Consider the following 24,248-nt stretch of genomic DNA (forward strand, 5'->3'; position numbering starts at 1 on the left):
GCTGCTGTAACACATTTGGGCAGAAGAGGCCTCATGTCATGCACTAGGTTAATCAAATCTTCGAATAATAAAGCTTTTGGGTTTTTTTTGGGGGGGGGTTTTTCAAATAAAATTGGCTAAAAATCTTTTAGAAAGCTTCATCACGCCATGATTAGTGCCCAATAAACATTCATAATGGAAACGATATCTGTGGGTGAAAACTAAGTGGTTATTCTCGCGAGATGTCATCGGCTCTGCGTTTTCCTTCGGTGCACTATTTATTAGGAGTCTCCCCCTGTCGTTCCAGCAGAGCAGTACTGCTCCCAAACCAAAATCGTCCGTATTCACTCACTTTCAGGGGACAGGCATCAAGCGGTCAAGGGGCGAGGAAGTCATTCTGCCTTCCAGGAAGGCAGTAATTGTAAGTTCTGCGCCAACCCTAGTGCTGCTTCTGTCCTTTACAAACACAGTCTTTTTTTAGCACGGCCATCGTCAAGACAGCGCTCGAGGACAGCCTCGGAAAAGAGGAAAACCGAGGCGATTCTCCAGCGGGTCTCGCAGGTACACACCGTACATTTACTCTTTCCTTCACTGCTGAGCGTTTTTAAGCGTTACTGTCGCGCTTTACTTGTGCATCTGCGAACGTATTACAAATGTAAGTAGTTAATTGCGCAGCGACATGACAGGAGCGTTAATATAAACCAATGACCAGAGCTGATCGTTCGTGTGCTAGTTTGTCTACACACTGGATTGCGCGTGTTTAGTTGGGGTTTGACCTGTAATGTAGTCAGGTCTGAATTATTGGCTGTATTAAATTACATCTTTTATATATGGTGTAGTATGGTGTACACAAATAGACATGGTAGGAAGTTATACTTCATATGGTTGCAATGGTTTCATATACAGCGTCGACTGTCACTGGGTTTGACCAGCTTCTGTAGGTCTAAAAATATTAGTAACCTGTAATGTACTAAATTGCATTTTCATCGTGGATTTAGAAAGTATTCAGAGCCCCTGACTGTTGCACTTTATTGTTTTGTGATTTTATTTTATATAATTGCCATTTTACCCACCCAAATAGCGTTAATCAGTTTTACGATTTAAAAAAAAAAAATCATTTAAAGCTGAAAATTCTTATTCACAACAGTATTCAATCCCCTATCATTGCCACTCCAAATTGTGGTCAGTCATCTTGTTTGCTTTAATTATCCTTAAGATTTTTCTAGAACTCAGTTGGAGTCCACCTGTTGCAATGTAAATTGCTTGGAAGGGCAAACACCTATAAGAGCCCACAGTTTACATGTCATTGTCAGTGCAGTATATTAATCCATTATTAGTCCAATGAAGTGTTTACAATTAGACTGTGGCAAAGCATTGAAGGGGCAGAGATATAACACAATGTCTTTGTAAGGCATTGGGTGTTCCCAGAACCTTTTTTAATTTGGCTATTCAGGGAGATCAGGTAAAACCCAATGGTTACTCTAAAAGAACTCCAAAGTCCTGTGCAGAGGTGCAGAGGCATCATGCCTTTATGGCAAAAACAGGCACTTCACATCATCTTGCTTACGTTTTACATTTACATTTTCAGCATTTAGCAGATGCCTTTATCCAAAGCGACTTACAACTGAGAGAATAAATTGCAAGCAATTGGCAAGCTGGCAGATATGGGGCTCGAACCAGCAACCTTCTGATTACTAGTCCTGTGCCTTAACCGCTGAGCTACCCCTGCCCCAACAACACCACATCATCTTGCTAACACCAGCCCTACAGTGAAACATGGTGCTGTCAGTATCATATTATGGGAAGGGGCTTCTCTCTGGAAGAAAAAGGGAGCCTGGTAAGAATTAGGAGATTGATGAAAGCAGCCAAATACAGCAACATACTTCTTGAAGACCTTCTCCAGACTTTTTGCATAGAGAGAAAATGCTTAGTTGTTACATTTAGTATTGTTATTATTATTATTTTTATAAGTACAATTTAGGGACCTGGATCCTTGCTTTTAGTCCCTGCCTTTAAGTAGTTTTGCATTTGACAAAATTGGTTACCTCTGAGTCCTCAACATTTCCCCCACACCCCAATATTTGTGTGTGTGCTGCCCTCCGAGGGTGGGTGCCCTGGATGCCAGGCCCACCACTCTAAAGCACAAAGATCCCTAAAATCATACTATCATACCATCATAATATCACTAAACCTTTTCTATAATGCTTAAAAAATTGAAAATACAAAGCAGTTAATACAAGATCATTCCTATTTAGGTCCTACCTAATAATAGTTTTTATTTTATTTTATTATTTAAAATGTCAGTGTACGGTTAAGCTCATTAATTGCAAATATTTTTATGACTGCTGCTTGTAAGTACATGGCAGTTTTTAGGCCAAGTGCCATTTATTATTTGTTGGGCATGGTAGGACTAATTGGTTATATGCAGATGAAGTAAAATACCCTGCATTCAAAAGGGTTTTCTGTCTAGAGAAAGCAAACGACTGCTAAATAAGGGGCATGGATGTGGTGATGGATGTGTGTGCTTGATGATTTCATTTTGTGTGATTGGATGGATGCAAGTGGATATACGGGGGAGAGAGAGACACACAGAGGGAAGGAATGCGACAGAGAAGGAAGGGGGGGAGAGAGAAATGCAAAGGCCTTTGAACACACCCCAGCAAATGGGCCTTTGTAGGCTACAACTCATATATTATATCTTGGTTAGCTGTCTCATCTGAAGTATCAATAGTTATTGCACATCTTTTCAGTAAATCATATTAGTTGGTTCAGTTCACCAATAAGAACAGACACTTTTGGCTCTCAAATTTTTTTTATTTTCTTTCATTAGCATTGACAGGTTTGTTTGTGGTTCTCAGGTGTCTCAGCATTAAATTACGCTTGCCCACCACCACTGTAGTCAAGGGTTTGAATCCCCAATGGTGCTGTTGGCCGGTCGGGCATCTGCATACAGTCATGATTGACAATTATCTGGGGGTGGATGGTGGAGACCCTTTGATGAATTGGCCACTGTTGCAGCAAGGCCCACTAGATAAAAAGGTTGAGAACATCTTTGATAGTCATTTACACATGGGTAGCATTGCCCTTATTTAGAAGACCAGTTATACTGCCCATATGTCATACTTTCTTTTACAAAACGACCTTGCCCAGTATGTTACAACTGTCATTAGAAAACACTGTAGAAACAGAACTGACCAATGTTGGATTTAAATTTACTAATGAGTATTGTTTTTTGTATACCACTGCACCACCACCCATGTGTACATTTGGGAGAAATAAGTATTTAACCTTTTTTGTAAATTTTCACTGCAAATTTGGCCAATTTGTTTTAACCAATTACCTATAGCGCCCAACAAGTCTTTATGCTTAATTTAATGAAAAACAGTGTGACCATGAACGTGACCGTAATGTAGAACAGGAAGATTAACATAAACACAGTAAGCAGAACCAATTCAGCATTAAGAAAGTAGAAGTTAAACTAAACATGCTAATCAAAGAATAGAGATGCACTCAATACATCATTAAAGCTCCTCCTGACAACATTGGTGCAGTTCATATTTAATGATCATCAGTGTTTTACTTTTATATTGGGACATGATGCAAAAAAATAAAAGTAATAAAATAAATCTCCTGTCAGTCAACCGTCAGCTGTTGGAAATGTCCTTTTTTCAACAACAGCATTTTTCAAACATCATTTTTTGACTTATTTGTCAATTAAGCAGTTAATCATAAATACCACTAATTTACACACAATATGTTTTGTCTATTTATATTAACACATAAATATACACATCTTTATGCACATATAGAGACATACACAGCACTGTGATTTTCATTGTGTGAAGTGTAAGCAAATACAAAGCTCCTTTGCCCAGAGCACTGCAATGTTTAACCCTTAATGTTAGTTACACTTTTGATGTTTTCTTTTTACATTTGTAATAGCCTTATTACTTATAAGCTATAAATGTTAAGTTCTTTCTGTATTTTACTCCGTCAATAAAACTAGTGGCTTAACGCTTTAAATATCACAGTTGTTTTTGTTTTAATACTAGTGCTTTATTTAGGCTACTGCTGGCATGACAGTGGCCAGCTGGAAGGTTTCTAACCTATTTGTGTCCTGCATTTCTGTAAGCATGAAACGGAAACATTCCAATGATTTATGCACTGATTGTCAAACTGTCTGTAGGCCCAACAAACACAACCTCTGCTGCAAATGTTAACAGAGCTACTTTACATAAAATGGGCCCCAGGAATAAACATAAACATCTTTAGAAATTATGATTAGGATTTTGAAAACTTAGTAAATTAACAGCTATAAAATGAAGACAGGCTAAAAATGGTATAAAAAAAAAAAAAAAGCGCTGCGCTAAGACAAGTTCAGGAAGACCAACAAAACCCCCAAATCGCAGCAAGAAACTGTTTTTTACTCTGCAGCTTTGCTTGCACAAACATGATCCAGTCATCAGATGAAACCCCTACCTGGGACTTCATTACAAAAGTCACATTGCTGATGATATACACGATCAGCCATAACATTACGACCATCTTTCTAATATTGTGTTGGTCCCCCTTTTGCTGCCCCATAAGCAACAAACTGCAATGCACTGTGTATTCTGACACCTTTCTATCAGAACCAGCATTAACTTCTTCAGCAATTTGAGCTACAGTAGCTCGTCTGTTGGATCGGACCACACGGGCCAGCCTTCACTCCCCATGTGCATCAATGAGCCTTGGCCGCCCATGACCCTGTCGCCGGTTTACCACTGTTTCTTCTTTGGACCACTTTTGATAGATACTGACCACTGCAGACCGGAAACACCCCAGAAGAGCTGCAGTTTTGGAGATGCTCTGACCCAGTCGTCTAGCCATCACAATTTGGCTCTTGTCAAACTCGCTCAAATTCTTACACGTGCCCGTTTTTCCTGGTCTAACACATCAACTTTGAGGATAAAATGTTCACTTGCTGACTAATATATCCCACCCACTAACAGGTGCTGTGATGAAGAGATAATCAGTGTTATTCACTTCACCTGTCAGTGGTCATAATGTTATGCCTAGTCGGTGTATGTAGTACTATTCAAGAAAACATCTAGACAAGCCAGAGACAATTTGAAGTAATCAAACTTAAACCCTGAAACTCTGTTTAAAAAGGGAGCAGATTTAATGATGAGTGGATAGTGGTGGATCTAATATGCTTTGAATGGTGGCACCCAGTGGCAATAAAAAGAATGAATTCCACTTAATAAGGGCAGCTTGTGTGACATGCTAGCCCACTCTGTGCTATTGTTTGCCCAGGCGGATGAAGGGATTCTGTATTGCTGCTGCAATTTTGGCCTCTACTGGTTGATCAGTCGTGCCTGCACAGAGATTGTAAATAATGTACCGCCACCCCAACCTTGCCCTCAAAATCCAGCCGTAGCAACCACACATATGTACCCTAAACAACAACCTTACAGGTTTACATGTTAAGACATATGTGTTTGATATAGAGGTAAATGTAACTTTCCATATGTGATACTGATCCCTGTGTAAACGTGTTGTGCAGGTGAAAAAAAAGTGGTTGGCTACTACATACGTCGGAGGGGTCGTGTGTTAGGTACGGCCTTTCTCAGGCAGCGTAGAGGTCTGCAGCAGTAGAGGAGATACAGTAGGGTAATTGGATACAGCTAGATTTGGAGAAAAATGTATAAATGCATATATAGGATTCCATTAAATATTAGCCAATTTGGAAGCAAGTCAAGAAACTGAAGCTAGATCATAAAGATGCAGCGCATGCAAGATGGCCCAGGAATATTTTAAAACTAGAAGTGTTCTGCAAGGAACAGTAAATGTACATTTTCAAAACTTTTGCACATGCTATAACTGTTTCCATAACTCAGTTCTAAGATAACTAAATGTATTAAATATAAAGTAACTGTGTATGAACAATTGTAGATGAAAATGAAACACTGGAGGTTGTCCTTTCACTTTCACTTTTCAATTCTGTTCACAAATTCTACAGCCCACATATTTTTCTATTTTCATCATCTGTTTTATCCCTATTCTGGTTTCACTGGGAAACACTAGGCAGAAACACCTTGGGCTGGGCACCAATCCATCATGGGCTTTGGCTAACCCCTTAAACAATCCCAGTGTTACACTAGTGACTGGTCCATGGATAACTGTGCATCCCGTCATTGGGATTGGTTGCTTTACTGTGTCCTAACTTATTTGCGTAAAATTAATCAAATCTAATTCACGTTACTTGTTGCTCCATCAGCATACGCTTGCAGCTGTGCTATAATTATTACTTCATGTCTGCACTCACAAAAAAGGAGTGGTTGCCTGTGGCATTGTCACTTAAGTCAGAAACATAAATGTTTTAGGAGAGTGGAGGTTTTGAGGGTAGCCAACATGAGGAGTGTGTGCAGAATGCAGATCATAAGAATGCAGTGAACAACTTATAGCTAAGTAAGGGGGGGTTTGTACTTGTACTACAGTAGTTTGGTTCTGTTGGTCCAGACAAAAAAGAAAATAGCAAATTTTACATTTCACACTCATAATTGTACAGTCAAAGCAAAATAAAGAAGAAAAAAATATGCATGACACACACATGACATGTTAATGAGGCATTTTACCTCCAGGTTTGTCCCCTGCTCATTATTTTGTTTTCAACACACTTTGTTCCATCACTGTGCGATTAGTTTTGCACCTTGTGACATTGTGTCCTGTGTTTGGTTTGTTTGGTTCGTATTGTGTTCATACCTGAAACGAATCACACCACAATGCATTTAGAAACAGAGCTATACCCACTTGCTCACGCAGTCTCATTGAGTTGCTGCATAGAACCACATTAACAGAGCAATCGCACCAGGGTTTGTTTTAATAAGTATAAACACACCTAGGGCTGGACGATATGGCTAAAATTTATATCACGATATAACTCCTAATTACGGTCGATATGATATAATTCCAATAACGATATGAATAATACAAATGTCAGAAAAACTGCCAGGAACACCAACATTGAAAGGCTGTACCTGCGAACCTCTGAAAAATTTATTTGCAAAGTCTATGAAATCTCACCCTTTAAAACTACATGATATTTTAGAAATAATAATAATAATAATAATAATAATAAATTAGCTTTCACCTTTTACTTGTATTCAGCATTTGTATACAGACAAAAACACGACATTCTCAAATAAACATAAGCTTTGACAATATATAATATATTAACATACAGTGTATCACAAAAGTGAGTACACCCCTCACATTTCTGCAGATATTTAAGTATATCTTTTCATGGGACAACACTGACAAAATGACACTGACACAATGAAAAGTAGTCTGTGTGCAGCTTATATAACAGTGTAAATTTATTCTTCCCTCAAAATAACTCAATATACAGCCATTAATGTCTAAACCACCGGCAACAAAAGTGAGTACACCCCTTAGTGAAAGTTCCTGAAGTGTCAATATTTTGTGTGGCCACCATTATTTCCCAGAACTGCCTTAACTCTCCTGGGCATGGAGTTTACCAGAGCTTCACAGGTTGCCACTGGAATGCTTTTCCACTCCTCCATGACGACATCACGGAGCTGGCGGATATTCGAGACTTTGCGCTCCTCCACCTTCCGCTTGAGGATGCCCCAAAGATGTTCTATTGGGTTTAGGTCTGGAGACATGCTTGGCCAGTCCATCACCTTTACCCTCAGCCTCTTCAATAAAGCAGTGGTCGTCTTAGAGGTGTGTTTGGGGTCATTATCATGCTGGAACACTGCCCTGCGACCCAGTTTCCGGAGGGAGGGGATCATGCTCTGCTTCAGTATTTCACAGTACATATTGGAGTTCATGTGTCCCTCAGTGAAATGTAACTCCCCAACACCTGCTGCACTCATGCAGCCCCAGACCATGGCATTCCCACCACCATGCTTGACTGTAGGCATGACACACTTATCTTTGTACTCCTCACCTGATTGCCGCCACACATGCTTGAGACCATCTGAACCAAACAAATTAATCTTGGTCTCATCAGACCATAGGACATGGTTCCAGTAATCCATGTCCTTTGTTGACATGTCTTCAGCAAACTGTTTGCGGGCTTTCTTGTGTAGAGACTTCAGAAGAGGCTTCCTTCTGGGGTGACAGCCATGCAGACCAATTTGATGTAGTGTGCGGCGTATGGTCTGAGCACTGACAGGCTGACCCCCCACCTTTTCAATCTCCTGCGCCTATCTTTCAAAGACAGCAGTTGGATGTGACGCTGAGCACGTGCACTCAGCTTCTTTGGACGACCAACGCGAGGTCTGTTCTCAGTGGACCCTGCTCTTTTAAAACGCTGGATGATCTTGGCCACTGTGCTGCAGCTCAGTTTCAGGGTGTTGGCAATCTTCTTGTAGCCTTGGCCATCTTCATGTAGCGCAACAATTCGTCTTTTAAGATCCTCAGAGAGTTCTTTGCCATGAGGTGCCATGTTGGAACTTTCAGTGACCAGTATGAGAGAGTGTGAGAGCTGTACTACTAAATTGAACACACCTGCTCCCTATGCACACCTGAGACCTAGTAACACTAACGAGTCACATGACATTTTGGAGGGAAAATGACAAGCAGTGCTCAATTTGGACATTTAGGGGTGTAGTCTCTTAGGGGTGTACTCACTTTTGTTGCCGGTGGTTTAGACATTAATAGCTGTATATTGAGTTATTTTGAGGGAAGAATAAATTTACACTGTTATATAAGCTGCACACAGACTACTTTTCATTGTGTCAAAGTGTCATTTTGTCAGTGTTGTCCCATGAAAAGATATACTTAAATATCTGCAGAAATGTGAGGGGTGTACTCACTTTTGTGATACACTGTATGTCTTAACCAGAGGTGGAAAAAGTATTAAAATATTGTACTTAAGTAAAAGTACTATTACTTTAATGATTTTTTGCTTAAGTACGAGTAAAGTTACTAGTCTAAAAATCTACTCAAGTAAAAGGTAACTCATTTAAAATGTACTCAGAGTAAACGTTACTTAGTTACTTTATTAACAGCAGGGGGGGTCTCTTCTGTGTAATGCAAACAGGACAAGTGGATATAAATCTCACAATAGTAGTTTTTAATTCAAATATAATAGAAGAAACATGTTGATACAACATTTAAAACATTTAGGGGTGTGTAATGTGTCATTTTAGTCCCATAAAACTTTTTAAAACTGTATAACCACCAGTGATGTGTCGTAGAATTATTTGAATCTATTGAACGGCCCTTTAAAATGAAATAAAGGAATAGATTCGCGCTTCTGGGAGTCGTTATGTATATATACGGCTCTTTAAAAGGAACCGAGACAAAAGATCCGACTCCCCGTCGCAGAATTCACTGCAGCAGTTTCCCAGACGCGATTTCTTTAGCGTTTATTATTTTACTCAGTAACGGATCTTATTTAAAATGTAGCGAATTACAATTCTTAATACAAAACATACTTAAGTAAAAGTAAAATTACAGGCTGTGAAATCTACTTTAAAAAGTATAAGTACACAAAAAACAAAAAAGTACACTCAATTACAGTAACGCGAGTAAATGTAATTCGTTACTTTCCACCTCTGGTCTTAACTAACTTTAATCCACAACATGGACTGATTATTATTTGTATGTAAACATTTTCGAACAAGAGTGCTCAACCAGGATAAAGAATATGAAAAGTGCTTAAGAGTTGCTGCAGAATTTGCTGCAGCAGATGTTGTGCTTAAAGAATACAGAAAAAAAGAGTCTAGTCTTTCCTCTCTTATCAACTATTTCTACTGCTTCTGTTTTAACTGTGGATGCTCGTTCACTCACAGGTGTTGAACTCATTTAGCCGCTAATATCCACCGTGTTGTAGCGGAGTGTAATCAGAGCGGTAATGCTGAGCACTCGCGTCGTGCCTGTGGCGTACGTCATCACGCACTGATGTATGCATATCGATCGAATTTGTTTAAAAATCATATCACCGTTATTGAAACATTTTCTATCGCGATATATATCGATATCGAATCATTGTCCAGCACTAAACACACCCTAAATAAAATGCGTCTTAAGCTGCATTCACACAATACATGGCAAAACCGCTTTTGTGCTGTTCTGGCATCGTTGCCTATAGATTGAGACGCTGCAGCATTTCTTGCCGCCGAAAGCGGTTTTGCCGCATATTATTCGAAAGGCTTAAAAGCTGTGGTAAGCAGCAATATGCGCCCAACTTTGTGGTGAACTGTGCGCAAAATGCTTATGTGAATTTAGCCTTACATTGACAACAACTGACTATAAGTTGTTGACCTTCAGCTTAAGCGCAGTGATTTTCAGTGTTACTAGTATACCAAGTATGAAGGCAGTGTCTGGAAGAGAAGCGGTAAGGATGTGACTGTGAGCATTACAACATTTAATCCCAAGCTGAAAGTGAATCCCCCTGTGAACTTCATCTGCGGATTCCACAGTCTAAATTGAGCCTCTGTCTGTCCTGTGTCTATCCCCCATACTCGTTCCCTCCCTTATGCCAGTCTTTGGCACGCAGCTGTTCTTTGGATATTAATAAGTCTATTGAGACACACTGACGGGACACCCTGCATCCCAGTCCCTCGGGCACTGTTGAACTGTTAGTTCAACACAAATCTTTTAAGTGCTTTTTCCAAAATTCGGTAGAGGTACAGCTAAACAACATGAAGTGAGTTCTTTTTGTGAACGGCACACATTTTGGCAACATAAGTATGAGGGTTCTTTTAAAACTCGGGATATTTGACTCATTTAGAGGTCAGTTTTGTTGAGTTCTGAAATATGTCTAATTTGAACATCCCAAATATTAACACCATACGCCATAGGCTATGCAATTCCATCAAACTAATGTGCAATGTTAACTTTAAGTCTACTGGAGCCAAATGACTAATCTTTTTTTATACCCTTCTCTAATGGTCATATGAAAAGCACCCCAAGTAGCATGTTTAATATAATGTACATTTCAAAGCGTGGTCACTACCCACTACCACGACGATCGGTCTGACATTGTAGAAACTAAATCTCTATTAATAATGTTTAAGCCTGTGGGTTTCATAGCACCCCACAGGCAATGGGGGGAAGAAAACAGAAATAGCATCTCTTTCCACACAGCTGCAGTAGAAATCATGTACCGCCACCCCTAACTATGCTGCCAGAATCCAGCCTTGGCAACCACACATATACAGTATATACAGTGTATCACAAAAGTGAGTACACCCCTCACATTTCTGCAAATATTTCATTATATCTTTTCATGGGACAACACTATAGACATGAAACTTGGATATAACTTAGAGTAGTCAGTGTACAACTTGTATAGCAGTGTAGATTTACTGTCTTCTGAAAATAACTCAACACACAGCCATTAATGTCTAAATAGCTGGCAACATAAGTGAGTACACCCCACAGTGAACATGTCCAAATTGTGCCCAAAGTGTCAATATTTTGTGTGACCACCATTATTATCCAGCACTGCCTTAACCCTCCTGGGCATGGAATTCACCAGAGCTGCACAGGTTGCTACTGGAATTCTCTTCCACTCCTCCATGATGACATCACGGAGCTGGTGGATGTTAGACACCTTGAACTCCTCCACCTTCCACTTGAGGATGCGCCACAGGTGCTCAATTGGGTTTAGTCCATCACCTTTACCTTCAGCTTCCTCAGCAAGGCAGTTGTCATCTTGGAGGTTGTGTTTGGGGTCGTTATCCTGTTGGAAAACTGCCATGAGGCCCAGTTTTCGAAGGGAGGGGATCATGCTCTGTTTCAGAATGTCACAGTACATGTTGGAATTCATGTTTCCCTCAATGAACTGCAGCTCCCCAGTGCCAGCAACACTCATGCAGCCCAAGACCATGATGCTACCACCACCATGCTTGACTGTAGGCAAGATACAGTTGTCTTGGTACTTCTCACCAGGGCGCCGCCACACATGCTGGACGCCATCTGAGCCAAACAAGTTTATCTTGGTCTCGTCAGACCACAGGGCATTCCAGTAATCCATGTTCTTGGACTGCTTGTTTTCAGCAAACTGTTTGCTGGCTTTCTTGTGCGTCAGCTTCCTTCTGGGATGACGACCATGCAGACCGAGTTGATGCAGTGTGCGGCGTATGGTCTGAGCACTGACAGGCTGACCTCCCACGTCTTCAACCTCTGCAGCAATGCTGGCAGCACTCATGTGTCTATCTTTTAAAGCCAACCTCTGGATATGACGCCGAACACGTGGACTCAACTTCTTTGGTCGACCCTGGCGAAGCCTGTTCCGAGTGGAACCTGTCCTGGAAAACCGCTGTATGACCTTGGCCACCATGCTGTAGCTCAGTTTCAGGGTGTTAGCAATCTTCTTATAGCCCAGGCCATCTTTGTGGAGAGCAACAATTCTATTTCTCACATCCTCAGAAAGTTCTTTGCCATGAGGTGCCATGTTGAATATCCAGTGGCCAGTATGAGAGAATTGTACCCAAAACACCAAATTTAACAGCCCTGCTCCCTATTTACACCTGGGACCTTGACACATGACACCAGGGAGGGACAACGACACATTTGGGCACAATTTGGACATGTTCACTGTGGGGTGTACTCACTTATGTTGCCAGCTATTTAGACATTAATGGCTGTGTGTTGAGTTATTTTCAGAAGACAGTAAATCTACACTGCTATACAAGCTGTACACTGACTACTCTAAGTTATATCCAAGTTTCATGTCTATAGTGTTGTCCCATGAAAAGATATAATGAAATATTTGCAGAAATGTGAGGGGTGTACTCACTTTTGTGATACACTGTACCCTTATATCCATAACAACCTTAACCATAACAAATATATGTGTTGCCAATAAACTCAAGCATTTTAATTTATGTTTCTGTGGCCCATTTTTATTTACCAATTAAATGTTAGTTGGACAGTTGTGGTGGGGTGTACTTCACTTTTAAGGTCTCACAACATATAATCTCTAATTTAATCATTAATAAGATCAGGGCTCTTATTGAGCCTCCTAAGGGCATTAAATCTATCCATATGAAATTACTTCAGTGTTGCTTTGGCAGTTTTCTTCAGTCTCTGTTAATGAAAATCTGTATATATATATATACAGTATGTATATAGTTGGTTGTTTTGTCACCTTTTTTACATACCTGTATTTTGTTTTTTCATTTTTCTATAGATTGTGGAGCTGCTAAAACACATTAGTCTACTAACTAACCAGCAGAAGACAACATGAGGATTTCTGGCATCTTCATTCTCCCTGTTACTCTCACCATTTTTCTTATTCACCATTCCACTGCACAGAGTGACACAGAGCTTGTGGTAACAACTAGATTAGGTCGCGTCCAGGGTATAACACAGTATCTTCCAGACAAAGGCACTGTTGTTGCCTTTCTGGGTATTCCTTTTGGTGAACCTCCTGTGGGAAGAAAGCGTTTTAAGCCAGCTGAACCTAAAAAGCCCTGGAATGATGTGTTTAAGGCCATAGAGTATTCAAATGCTTGCTACCAGTTTGTGGACACCTCATTTCCTGGCTTTCCTGGCACTGAAATGTGGAACCCCAATAGAGTTATGAGCGAGGATTGCTTATACCTGAATGTTTGGGTTCCAGCTTCCCCTCGGCCACACAATCTCCCAGTCATGGTCTGGATATATGGTGGTGGCTTCTACAGTGGTTCCTCTTCGTTGGATGTCTACGATGGCCGTTATCTAGCTCATTATGAGAAGGTTGTGGTGGTCTCCATGAACTATCGTGTGGGTGCTTTTGGGTTCCTTGCACTTAATGGCTCCTCTGAGGCTCCTGGAAATGTAGGACTGTTGGACCAGAGAATGGCACTTCAGTGGGTGCAGGACAACATTCAGTTTTTTGGTGGCAATCCCAATCTGGTGACCATTTTTGGGGAGAGTGCTGGTGGAGCTTCAGTGGGGATCCATCTTCTTTCTCCAGAGAGTCGCCCTAAATTCACCCGAGCAATCTTGCAAAGCGGTGTGCCAAATTGCCCATGGGCCACAGTCAGCTTTGAAGAGGCTCGTAGGAGAGCCACCAAGCTGGGAAAGTTTGTGGGCTGCCCTGATGGTAACGATACTGAGCTGATTGAATGTCTTAGAAATAAAGAACCACAGGAACTTATCGATCATGAGTTTCAGGTTCTTCCATTCAGCAGCCTGTTTCGTTTTTCCTTTGTTCCTGTGGTGGATGGTGTGGTGCTCCCAGACACTCCTGAGGCCATGCTCAACTCTGGCGACTTCAAGCACACTGAAATCCTTTTAGGTGTGAATCAGGATGAAGGATCATATTTCTTGATATACGGTGCACCAGGTTTCAGCAAAGACAATGAAAGCCTAATCTCAAGAGAAGACTTCCTGCAAGGTGTGAAGATGAGTGTTCCTCATGCCAATGAGATTGGACTAGAGGCAGTTATACTTCAGTACACAGACTGGATGGATGAGGACAACCGTACGAAGAACCGCGATGCCCTGGATGACATTGTGGGTGACCATAATGTAATCTGCCCTCTGCAGCACTTTGCAAAGAGTTATGCTCAATACAGTAGTAACACAGCAGGGAACAGAAATTCTCAAGGTAAGGACAAAAAGGAAGTCACAGATTTTACAGATTTTGATTATTATTGAGTAACACAGTAATCTTAATTTTCTTTTTTTGTTTGAAAGCATAATACAAGTTGGGTCAGAAATCTACATTATACTTGTTAAATTATTAGTAATTATTAGAATAAGTAATAATTGCATTAATTTCACATGCCATGTTAGTGATACTTTGCCTATAAGCAAATGTTTTGTGAAGATGTGCAGTTTTCATCTATATTATGTGCCCTGTCTATGAGGGCCAAAGAGATTGTCAGTGGGGGTCCCAGACCTTGTTGATGAGGCCATTTGCAGACCAGAAGAAACTGTTTTTAAGGCAGGAGGCTTTGGTTAGGATAGACCTCAGTTACCCCTTTTCCACCGACGCGGCACGGAGCCCGTTCTGGTTCCCGAACTTGACTTTGAACCGGTTCCGCGTGTTTCCACCGAAAAAAAGAGGTTCCAGACAGAGAACTAGCGGGCCAATCTGGCACCACAGAATACTTGTTTTTTCAGCCCGAACCGCAACGTAACCTGTGGCCGTGTCATGTTGTACAGCATAGCGACAACAACAATAGCGTCAGCTGGTGTCTCGTATGGAGCTTAATGCTGCATTTGTATCTTTTAAAGTTCACCTGATTAAATTTTGAGCCAGTTTGCTGCTGAAATTTTCAAAGCTCCTTTAAAAAGATGAACTGTGTGATATTACGTGATAAAAGTGACCCAGTGGCAAATGGGGCTGGGTCCATCTCAACTGTCTTTAGAGTGTTGAGCTCCAGGTTGTTTTCTTCACACCATGTCACCAAATGGTCAGTCTCCCACCTGTCAGCAGACACATCCGCATCAAAGATGAGCCTAGTGAGGATAGTTTCGTCTGCAAACTTCAAGAGCTTGACTGACTGGTGACTGAAGCTGCACCTGTTTGTTTGTGTAGGGGGAAAGGTAGTCGGGAAAGGACACAACCTTAGGGTACTGAACCGGTGCTGATGGACTGTGGGTCAGAGACGTGTTTTCCCAGCTTCACGTGCCAGGAAGTCACTGATCCACCTGCAGGTCAGGCACATGAAGCTAAGAGAGATTTTCATGCAGTACAAGCTAGATGATTGTATTGAAGGTGGAGCGAACAGTATTCTGGCATAGGTTCTTTGAGTCCAGACATTGGAGAATGAAGTGGATGAAGAATGTTTACCTCATTGTCTACATACCTGTTAGCTATATAGGCAAACTACAAGGGGTCTAGTAGTTGATCTGTCATGGATTTGAGGTGGAACAGAACATGGCGCTTAATTTACTTAATGACCACAGAGGTCAAGGTGACAGGGCTGTAGTTGTTGAGCTTAATGGGCCTTATTTTCTGGGCACTGGGATGGTTATGGAGGATTTAAGCAGGCTGGCGCATGGCATGTTTTCAGTGAGATGTTTAAGAGGTCTGTGAACACCGAAGACTGATCAGCACAGTGCTTCAGGTTGGAGGAAAAGACAGAACCTTGTCCTGCTGCTTTGTGGTGAGGGGGTCTGTCTCTTAAAGAGCTTGGTAATGTCCCGCTCAAGGTTGGAGAGAGCTGTTGTGGTTTGGGGGAGGAGGGGAGTTCCAAGGTGGGTGACTGAATGTAGGCCTGGCCCCCCGCTGAGGTGATAGGGCTGAAAATGAAGGCTGGAGTCAGGAGGGATGTGTCAAGATTGCCCTTTTGTCTTTCGAAATGACAGTAAGGCTGTTGGCTAGGTGTAAGTCATTAGTGGAGAACTGTTACAATTCTCAAAGTACAGTTGTTTAGCATCTCTCACCGCTTTGCTAAACCTAAACTGGTCTTTGTCCCCACTTTTAAACACTTCCTATTTTTCCACCCCTAGCTGCCTAAGTTTAGCTGTGAAAGTGTTTGTCATTGTTGTAACTAGAGATGCATGAGTACCGATACTGGTATTGGGTATTTGCCCAATACCGCGCTCATTAACTTGTACTCGTACTCGTACTCGCAAACATACTAAACATCCGATACCGTGTGCCTAGTTATGCCTAGTTCACACTACACGATTTTTGCCCTGATTTTCGCTCGGCGCTCGGCGACCGGATCGAGTTTTCTAGCACGTCAGATATCTGATCTGACATGTGCGACTGGGAATGAGTGACATGTCGAACAGCCAATGAGAACGCAGGATACGGTGTGAGGGGAAACGCAGGAGAGGAGTGTAAACAGGTGGGACAGGGGGATAATATAGTTTATATCAGAATACACCGGCACACACACATTTTACAGTATTTCTGACCTGATCGTTCTCTACAAAACATAACAACAAAACACCAACATTGCAAAAATATTTATTAACCTCCAACTCACTACAGAACAATCCATGCTATTCGTGTTGCCAAATCCACTCAGATTCATGTATTTTTCCTCCTTGATTTCATCACATCAGTGCACAAACACTTTGATCACTCGCTACTTGTTGACGTGCATTTTTGGACGTGGTATCATTAAACCCCTCGTCACTTCTCATGTGTGTTTTTGTTTAAAAAAAAACGGTATTCTGAATAGGTATTGGTATTGGTATTGGCAAGTACAAAAATGCATGTACTTGTACTTGTACTCGGTTGGGAAAAAATGGTATTGATGCATCCCTAGTTGTAACTAACCTTCACAGAAGCTGAATGACATCACATCCTGTGTATACTCATCCAGACTGTTGGTAGCATTCCTAAACACGTCCCAGTCAGTACAGTCCAAACACGCTTGGAGCCTCTCTGTCAGCCACTTGTCCACTAGTGTAACAGTGCTGTTTCATCAAGAACTCTCAGAGTCTAGGTTTTTCAGTTTCGCCCATAGTATCTAGTAGGTGAACATGCACTGTGTTTTGTGCACGTCTGCCTGGGGTGTAATGTTGGCACCGACCAGAATGAATAAAGCATTTACTATTAATGATAAAAGTGTCCAGAGGAGAACAGCACTGCAGAATAACCTTTGCAGCTCTGACCAAAATGTCCAGCAATTCAACAGATGAGGTTTGAAAGTTTGAAATTAAATCAGTTGTGTCTCTGATGTTCATCAGTTCTTTTCTGGTGTGGGAGCTCTGGATATTGTAGCAAAATACAGAGTTCACAAACAAGATAAAGCCACACACACCAACGCAGTCATCCGCAACACCTTTTTGGAGGTTTAGGTCATCATGGAGGCCATGGACTTAAAGACTTTTTTTTTTTATAATTATCTATTTTTTCCCACTTTTTTCCCCCCAATTTTTATCCCCAATCTAGTCGTGTCCAATTACCCTGAATGCGTCCTCTATACTGATTCGACCCTTCACCGCCGACTGAGGACGCCACTCAACTGACTTTCGCCCGCCTCCGGTACGCAATCAGTACAGCCTGCATTTTTCATCTGCACGAGCCGAGTTCATACACCGAGAGACACTGCGCACGGAGGGTCACACCCCCCTCAATGTTATTCCTCAGCCCTGTGCAGGCGCCGTCAGTCAACCAGCAGGGGCCGCAGTTGTACCAGTTATGAGGACCTATGCTCCGACTTCTACCCCTAACCCTGAACAACAGCCAAACGTTGTTCATGCTGCCGCCTAACCCAGTCGGAAAGGTAGAGCTGAGTTTCGATACGATGTATCTGGAAACCCCAACTCTGATAAGCTAGCGTACTTTACCGCTGCACCACCTGAGCGGCTGACTTAAAGACTTTTGTTCCAAATAGTAATTACTGAAATTCCAAGACTACCATGACATTCATGTATCTAGCTGTATTAACACTATTACTGTATTGTTCACAGTTACTGTGTACCTTTACCTGTTTGACCACCAAGCCTCTAACCTGGCCTGGCCTAAATGGATGGGTGTGATACATGGCTATGAGATTGAATTTGTGTTTGGCCTGCCCCTGGAAAAAAGGTTGAACTACACTGCAGATGAGGAAAAACTCAGTCGACGTATGATGAAGTACTGGGCTAACTTTGCCCGGACGGGGTAAGTAAAATAAAAAGCCTAAAAATCTGTCTGAACTTGTCATTGTGAATGTGTGGATAAATTGAATGTTTTTTTAATATAATGATAGCATTGGACATTATATTTATTAATCTATTTTCTTGCTTTTTTCTTCAAATATTTAGTAATCCAGGTAACAATGTTGATGGTACCATAGACCCTCGTCGACGATGGCCTCCCTTCACAGCTTCAGAACAGAAGCATGTGGGTCTCAACACAGAACCAATAAAGGTGCACAAAGGGCTGAAAACACAGCACTGTCCCCTGTGGAATCGATTTTTGCCTCGCCTGCTCAACATTACTGGTAATGGTAAGTTTATAGTTTTCTTGTTAGTTCAGAATATTATCTACAAACATTTCAGGCTATATCTTTACAGATTTTATGGGAAATGTAACAGTTTATTTCTTCACTTCTACAAGAAGTAGCAAGTATTAAGAAATGCAACGTGAAACTTATAAAAATACATAATACATAGAAACTGTAAAGTATCATAAACATTGAGACATACACTGATCAGCCATAACATTAAAACCACCTCCTTGTTTCTACACTCACTGTCTATTTTATCAGCTCCACTTACCATATAGAAGCACTTTGTAGTTCTACAATTACTGACTGTAGTCCATCTGTTCTCTACATCTGTTCAGCCTGCTTTCACCCTGATCTTTAATGGTCAGGACACCCACAGGGCCACCACAGAGCAGGTATTATTTAGGTAGTGAATCATTCTCAGCACTGCAGTGACACTGACATGGTGGTGGTGTGTTAGTGTGTGTTGTGCTAGTATGAGTGGATAGGGGTGGGTTTATAAAATCGATTTTTCGATTCGAATCGATCTTTATTTGAACGATCCGATATCGATTCATACAAACGCGAGATCGATCTTTTAAATACGCCCCTTTTTACGGTGCACACGGAAATCTGTTACCCCCTTTAATTTCGTGTGACCAGCCAGTGTTTTTTCATGCAACGAGATCTGACCTGCACATCAGTTTAGCATGGCAGAAGCTCAAGTTATGACCACTACACAACTTATTGCACTGATTTTCGCTCGGCGACGGGTCGGTGCTGGATTCGGGAGGAACTCGGTGTTCGCTCTGCGATCAAAACTCGGCTCTCAATCAATGTGAGAAACAGCGAGGGGAAACACAGGGGAGAGGTTGTAAACAGGTGGTGGAGCGCAATATAGTTTCTATCAGAATACATCAGCACACGCGAGTTTTACAGTATTTCTGACCTGATCGTTCTCTACAAAACAAAATATTTATTAACCTCCAACTCACTATAGAACAAGCCATGCTGCTCGTGTTGCCAAATCCACTCAGATTCATTTATTTCATCAGCGCACAAACTTTCATCTCTCGCTACTTGTTGATGTGCATGTTTGGACGTGGTATCATTAAACCTTTCATCACTTCTCACGTGTGTTTTCGTGACAAAACTTAGTTTTGGAGACCAGAGAAGCTCGCCTGTGATTCCCCCTGGTGATAGATGGTGTAGTGTAAAACCCCCCATCGCCGATCAGTCGTGTAGTGTGAACATTACAGCGACCAGGTGTCGTGTAGTGTAAACTTGGCATAAGCTGTTCAACAGCCAGGTGTATGTTTACATTACATTTACAATGTTGTAGCGTGTCAGACGTAAAATAATAATAAAAAATGAATGTTACTGTTTTCTGTTTTGGATTAATTATTTATGTAAACAAAATACACAAATATTTTTAATAATGAGTGTTCTTTGTACAATTATCACATTCGTTCTCTGAACATCTGTACATATTTAAACAAAACCTGTTAATGTAACTCAAATATGCCTAAATGTGTTGAATCGAAATTGAATCGAAAATCAAATCAAAGATCGAATCGAATCGGGACCTTGTGAATCGGAATCGAATCAATCCAGGAAATTAGTGGCGATACCCAGCCCTATGAGTGGATCAGACACAGCAGCGCTGCTGGAGTTTTTAAATACTGTGTCCACTCACTGTCCAATTTATTAGACACTCCTACCTAGTTGGTCCACCTTGTAGATGTAAATTCAAGAGACGATTGCTCATCTATTGCTACTGTTTGAGTTGGTCATCATCTAGATCTTCATCAGTGGTCACAGGACGCTGCCTATGGGGCGCTGTTGGCTGGATATTTTTGGTTGGTGGACAATTCTCAGTCCAGCAGTGACGGTGAGATGTTTAAAAACTCCCATCAGCATTGTTGTGTCTTATCCACTCATACCAGCACAACACACACTAACACACCACCACCATGTCAGTGTCACTGCAGTGCTAGGAATGATCCACCACTTAAATAATACCTGCTCTGTAGTGGTCCTGGGAGAGTCCCGACCAATGAAGAACAACATGAAAGGGGTCTAACAAAGCATGCAGAGAAACAGTTGGACTACAGTCAGTAATTGTAGAACTACAAAGTGCTTCTATATAATAAGTGGAGCTGATAAAATGGACTGAGTGTAGAAACAAGGAGGTGGTTTTAATGTTATGGCTGATTGGTGTATAAGTTGGTCAGTGAAAGAATTAGAATTTGTTTTGTGATTTTGACAGATTCTTGTTTTTATTGCATTTTACAAAAGTGCATCTATATGGTCAAGGTAACTTATAAAATAGCCAACAACTGGAAATCTTTTAAAGCGGCTGATGAGTGTACTACAAAGTAAAGGATTAATTTCACTCGTTTAAAAGATGTCCAGGACATAAAGCAGCTGAGGCATTGCCCTGTTTATAGATGGATGAGGTAATGTGTCTATAGTGACCCAAACTCAAATCCTGTGAGTCCTCCAGAGAAGGTCTTTGCACTGATCAAAAGCTGGGGTTTGAGTGTGCTCTTAATCTGGTGAGTAATTTGTTTAGTGGGATCACTTGAAATTGGTGTTTACATCTGAAATCCCTCTGCTCCTACTTTATTTACATTTCACTGCCTCTGTCTCTTTCAGAGGCATTTTTAATGTCTCAGCTTGCTTTTCTTGTCAGTGGGCATGTTTGTGTATGGTGCTGGTGAATTAAAAGTCTTTCCTTTTGTAAATCTGTAAATCAAATATGTGCTGTTTTTCTCTATATTCTTTCTTTATCTCTTTATATGCAGACAACATTGATGATGCTGAGCGACAGTGGAAGGCAGAGTTCCACCGCTGGAGCTCCTACATGATGCACTGGAAGAGCCAATTTGACCATTACAGCAAGCAAGAGCGTTGTACAGACCTCTAAAAGGCAAAGGGAGTAAATAGCATGGTGACCATAGTCTCTAGAGCCCCTTGACAGAATGTCAGTTGTTCTCTGAGCTACTGTAGATAACACCCATTATTGATGGGTTCCTCTGGGTAGGAAAATGTTGAATTTGGGCCTATTAGTACTCAATAGTATTATTTTTTTTGACACGTGATGCATTGTGTACATTGTTTGGTATTTTTTTAAACTATTACTTTAAGTAGTTTTTATTTGACTGAGATGCATGAAGAGACATTTATGAGTTATGGTCATCAGAGTAGTTTAGGAGGGAAAGTTTGAAAAGTGTGATATTACCACTGATAATTGTACTCGTTCTTGGAAACCCTGATTCACTCTGGTTCTCTGGATCTCACTTTATCCCACTTTTATTTCACTTTAGTTTTTCCCCTTTGATCTGCTTAGTCTGTAATTGCTGTTTGACCATTTGTGCATTTGTCGGTATTTCTTTTCCATCCTGACTGTTTTGTTTTGGATCTTCAAATCTTGTTGTGTGCTTCAGTAGCCTGTGGTTGTGCAATGGTCTGCTGTTTTACTGTGGGTCTAGATCAATTTTTTTAACATATACATGGTACTCATGAGCCATTTTAGTCCATTGTCTGTCTGTTTACTGGCACCAGTTTGTACTTGCTTGCAGAAGTGTGTGTGTGTGTGTGTGTGTGTGTGTACATGATTTCAATGTGTTTCATTCAGATTGTTAAACACATTGCATGCATATTTGTGCTTACAGCATGATCCTCCTTGATATGTGTTTTGTACAGCTGTGCAAACTAAAAAGGGACTGTTAGTGTGTGTGTGTGTGTGTGTGTGTGTGTAAGCGTACACCGTGTTTAGCACCTCCATGGGTCAGTATTCACTATGTCTTGTCTATATGTAGCCTGCAACTCGTGAATGTCACCCCTACTTTCATTACATTTGTCGGGGCATTGCGTGCTTATGTGCACATCCTAAAGAGAAAGGTTTGTAACTACTGTGTGATGTCTGTGTGCCAAAGAGTCAATACTTTTCTTTTCCTAACTGGCTCCGCTCCCAGTAGGAAAGAATTTTCATTACGGTAATGGAAGGAGAGTAATTTAGTTAGTGCTTGTTTAAAATGCCAGCCTGCTGTGTCAGCCATCTTAACCCCAGCCCCACCATCACTCACCTGATGCACTGGGTACATGATGGAAAACAGTACATAGAGGGAAATGTTTAGAGCAAAGACATTCACAGGAGCCCACTAGAGTCTGTTTTTTTGTTAAGGCTCATATTTTAGCATGTGTTATTGTTGCATGATTGCACTTATTATTTTTGTTGGTTTATATTAGGTTTAATAGTTGTTTCTTTATATACTGTATTTATTTATATTTTACGACTGCTTTTTATGTTCAGATCTAGATATGATTTTTGTAATGACGTGAATGTACCGGTTTTACTTTGTTTTCGTTTTAGTTTTTGTAGGTATTTGTATATTTATTAGGAGTGCATGTTTGTATGTTTTTCCAGTCACACCACTGATTTACACACATTATTTCAGTATTATTTATTTTCACATTGTTTAACACTGTGAAAGGGACATTGACAAGTGCTGTGTCCTTCAGCAAGCATTATCATTACACATTACCTCCAGAGTTGACCAGAGTAGTGTATTTTAGCTTTAAAACATAATATATATCAAATATATATATAAATTAAGTGCTGTCTTAAATTATTTACGCAAATGATAGGAAGGAGAAGTAAGTGTGTGCATGTGTCTACAGAGTGGTTGGGGCTTATGCTTGTCTGTGGCTCTGAGTAACCACTGTCCTTTTACCTCTTAATCAATAAAAGCTTCTCTTTATCTCCGTTGTAAAGTAAAATGTCCTGTGCATGTCCTAAAGCTTCTCCCCCACTGTGTTCTGTACTCCAAAAATGACTGTTATCCCTTGTAAAACTAAGCCACTGCTGATGTATATTATTATTATTATTATTATTACAGTTGTAGTACTGTTAAAAAATGAAACCTGATATTTGCAATAATATGATATATTTGCATAATGAATACTAACTTAATTTGTAGTAAAGATAATTTGAGGATAATGGCAACTAACATTGATATTGGCTGTTTTGGTGGTACTGTAGTGTTCTGTCAGTAACCAATGCATTAATATTGTTATACGTTACCACTGTAACTAGTATGGTAACAGCATTGGGCATCTACTCTGCATGGTATTTGCCTATGCTCTTGCCCTCTCAGGGCACTCTATTTAAAGTCCACTGATAAAATCTCATTAAACTGAGTAACTGAAATATTTGTGGTTTTGTTTTTTCTTTCCGTGCACATGTAAAATTTGACACAAATATATGTATTAATTTGTTCTCAGTTATCATTCATCTGTTTTATCCTGTCATCTTGATCAGGGTGGTGGGTCCCTATCTTAGAAGCACCAGGCACACATTGGGGGAATGTCTATAAATTCACACCTAGATGCAATTTCGAGTAACAAGTCCACCTGTTGAAATGTTACAGGATG

General features: G+C 40.8%; 1 protein-coding gene across 1 annotated transcript; it reads left to right on the forward strand.

Annotated features, from left to right (window-relative positions):
• The first annotated feature begins 466 nt into the window (after positions 1-466).
• On the forward strand, positions 467-24,024 carry ache (acetylcholinesterase (Yt blood group)). Its single transcript, XM_062994168.1, has 5 exons — positions 467-540; positions 13,133-14,536; positions 18,310-18,502; positions 18,646-18,824; positions 21,617-24,024. Exons 2-5 carry the CDS (start codon positions 13,186-13,188, stop codon positions 21,736-21,738), a joined length of 1,845 nt encoding a protein of 614 aa, XP_062850238.1. The 5' UTR covers positions 467-540; positions 13,133-13,185; the 3' UTR covers positions 21,739-24,024.
• The last annotated feature ends 224 nt before the right edge of the window (positions 24,025-24,248 follow it).

This window comes from Trichomycterus rosablanca, chromosome 4 (genome assembly GCF_030014385.1).
Source record: "Trichomycterus rosablanca isolate fTriRos1 chromosome 4, fTriRos1.hap1, whole genome shotgun sequence".
In the NCBI taxonomy this organism is placed as follows: Eukaryota; Metazoa; Chordata; class Actinopteri; order Siluriformes; family Trichomycteridae; genus Trichomycterus; species Trichomycterus rosablanca.

Bases quoted from the DNA above. Each gene is read 5' to 3' on its own strand.
- ache (XM_062994168.1), top strand. From the start codon at position 13,186: ATGAGGATTTCTGGCATCTTCATTCTCCCTGTTACTCTCACCATTTTT. The intron at 14,537-18,309 runs GTAAGGACAAAA...TATTGTTCACAG, and splicing joins AGGGAACAGAAATTCTCAAG to TTACTGTGTACCTTTACCTG. The intron at 18,503-18,645 runs GTAAGTAAAATA...TCAAATATTTAG, and splicing joins GCTAACTTTGCCCGGACGGG to TAATCCAGGTAACAATGTTG.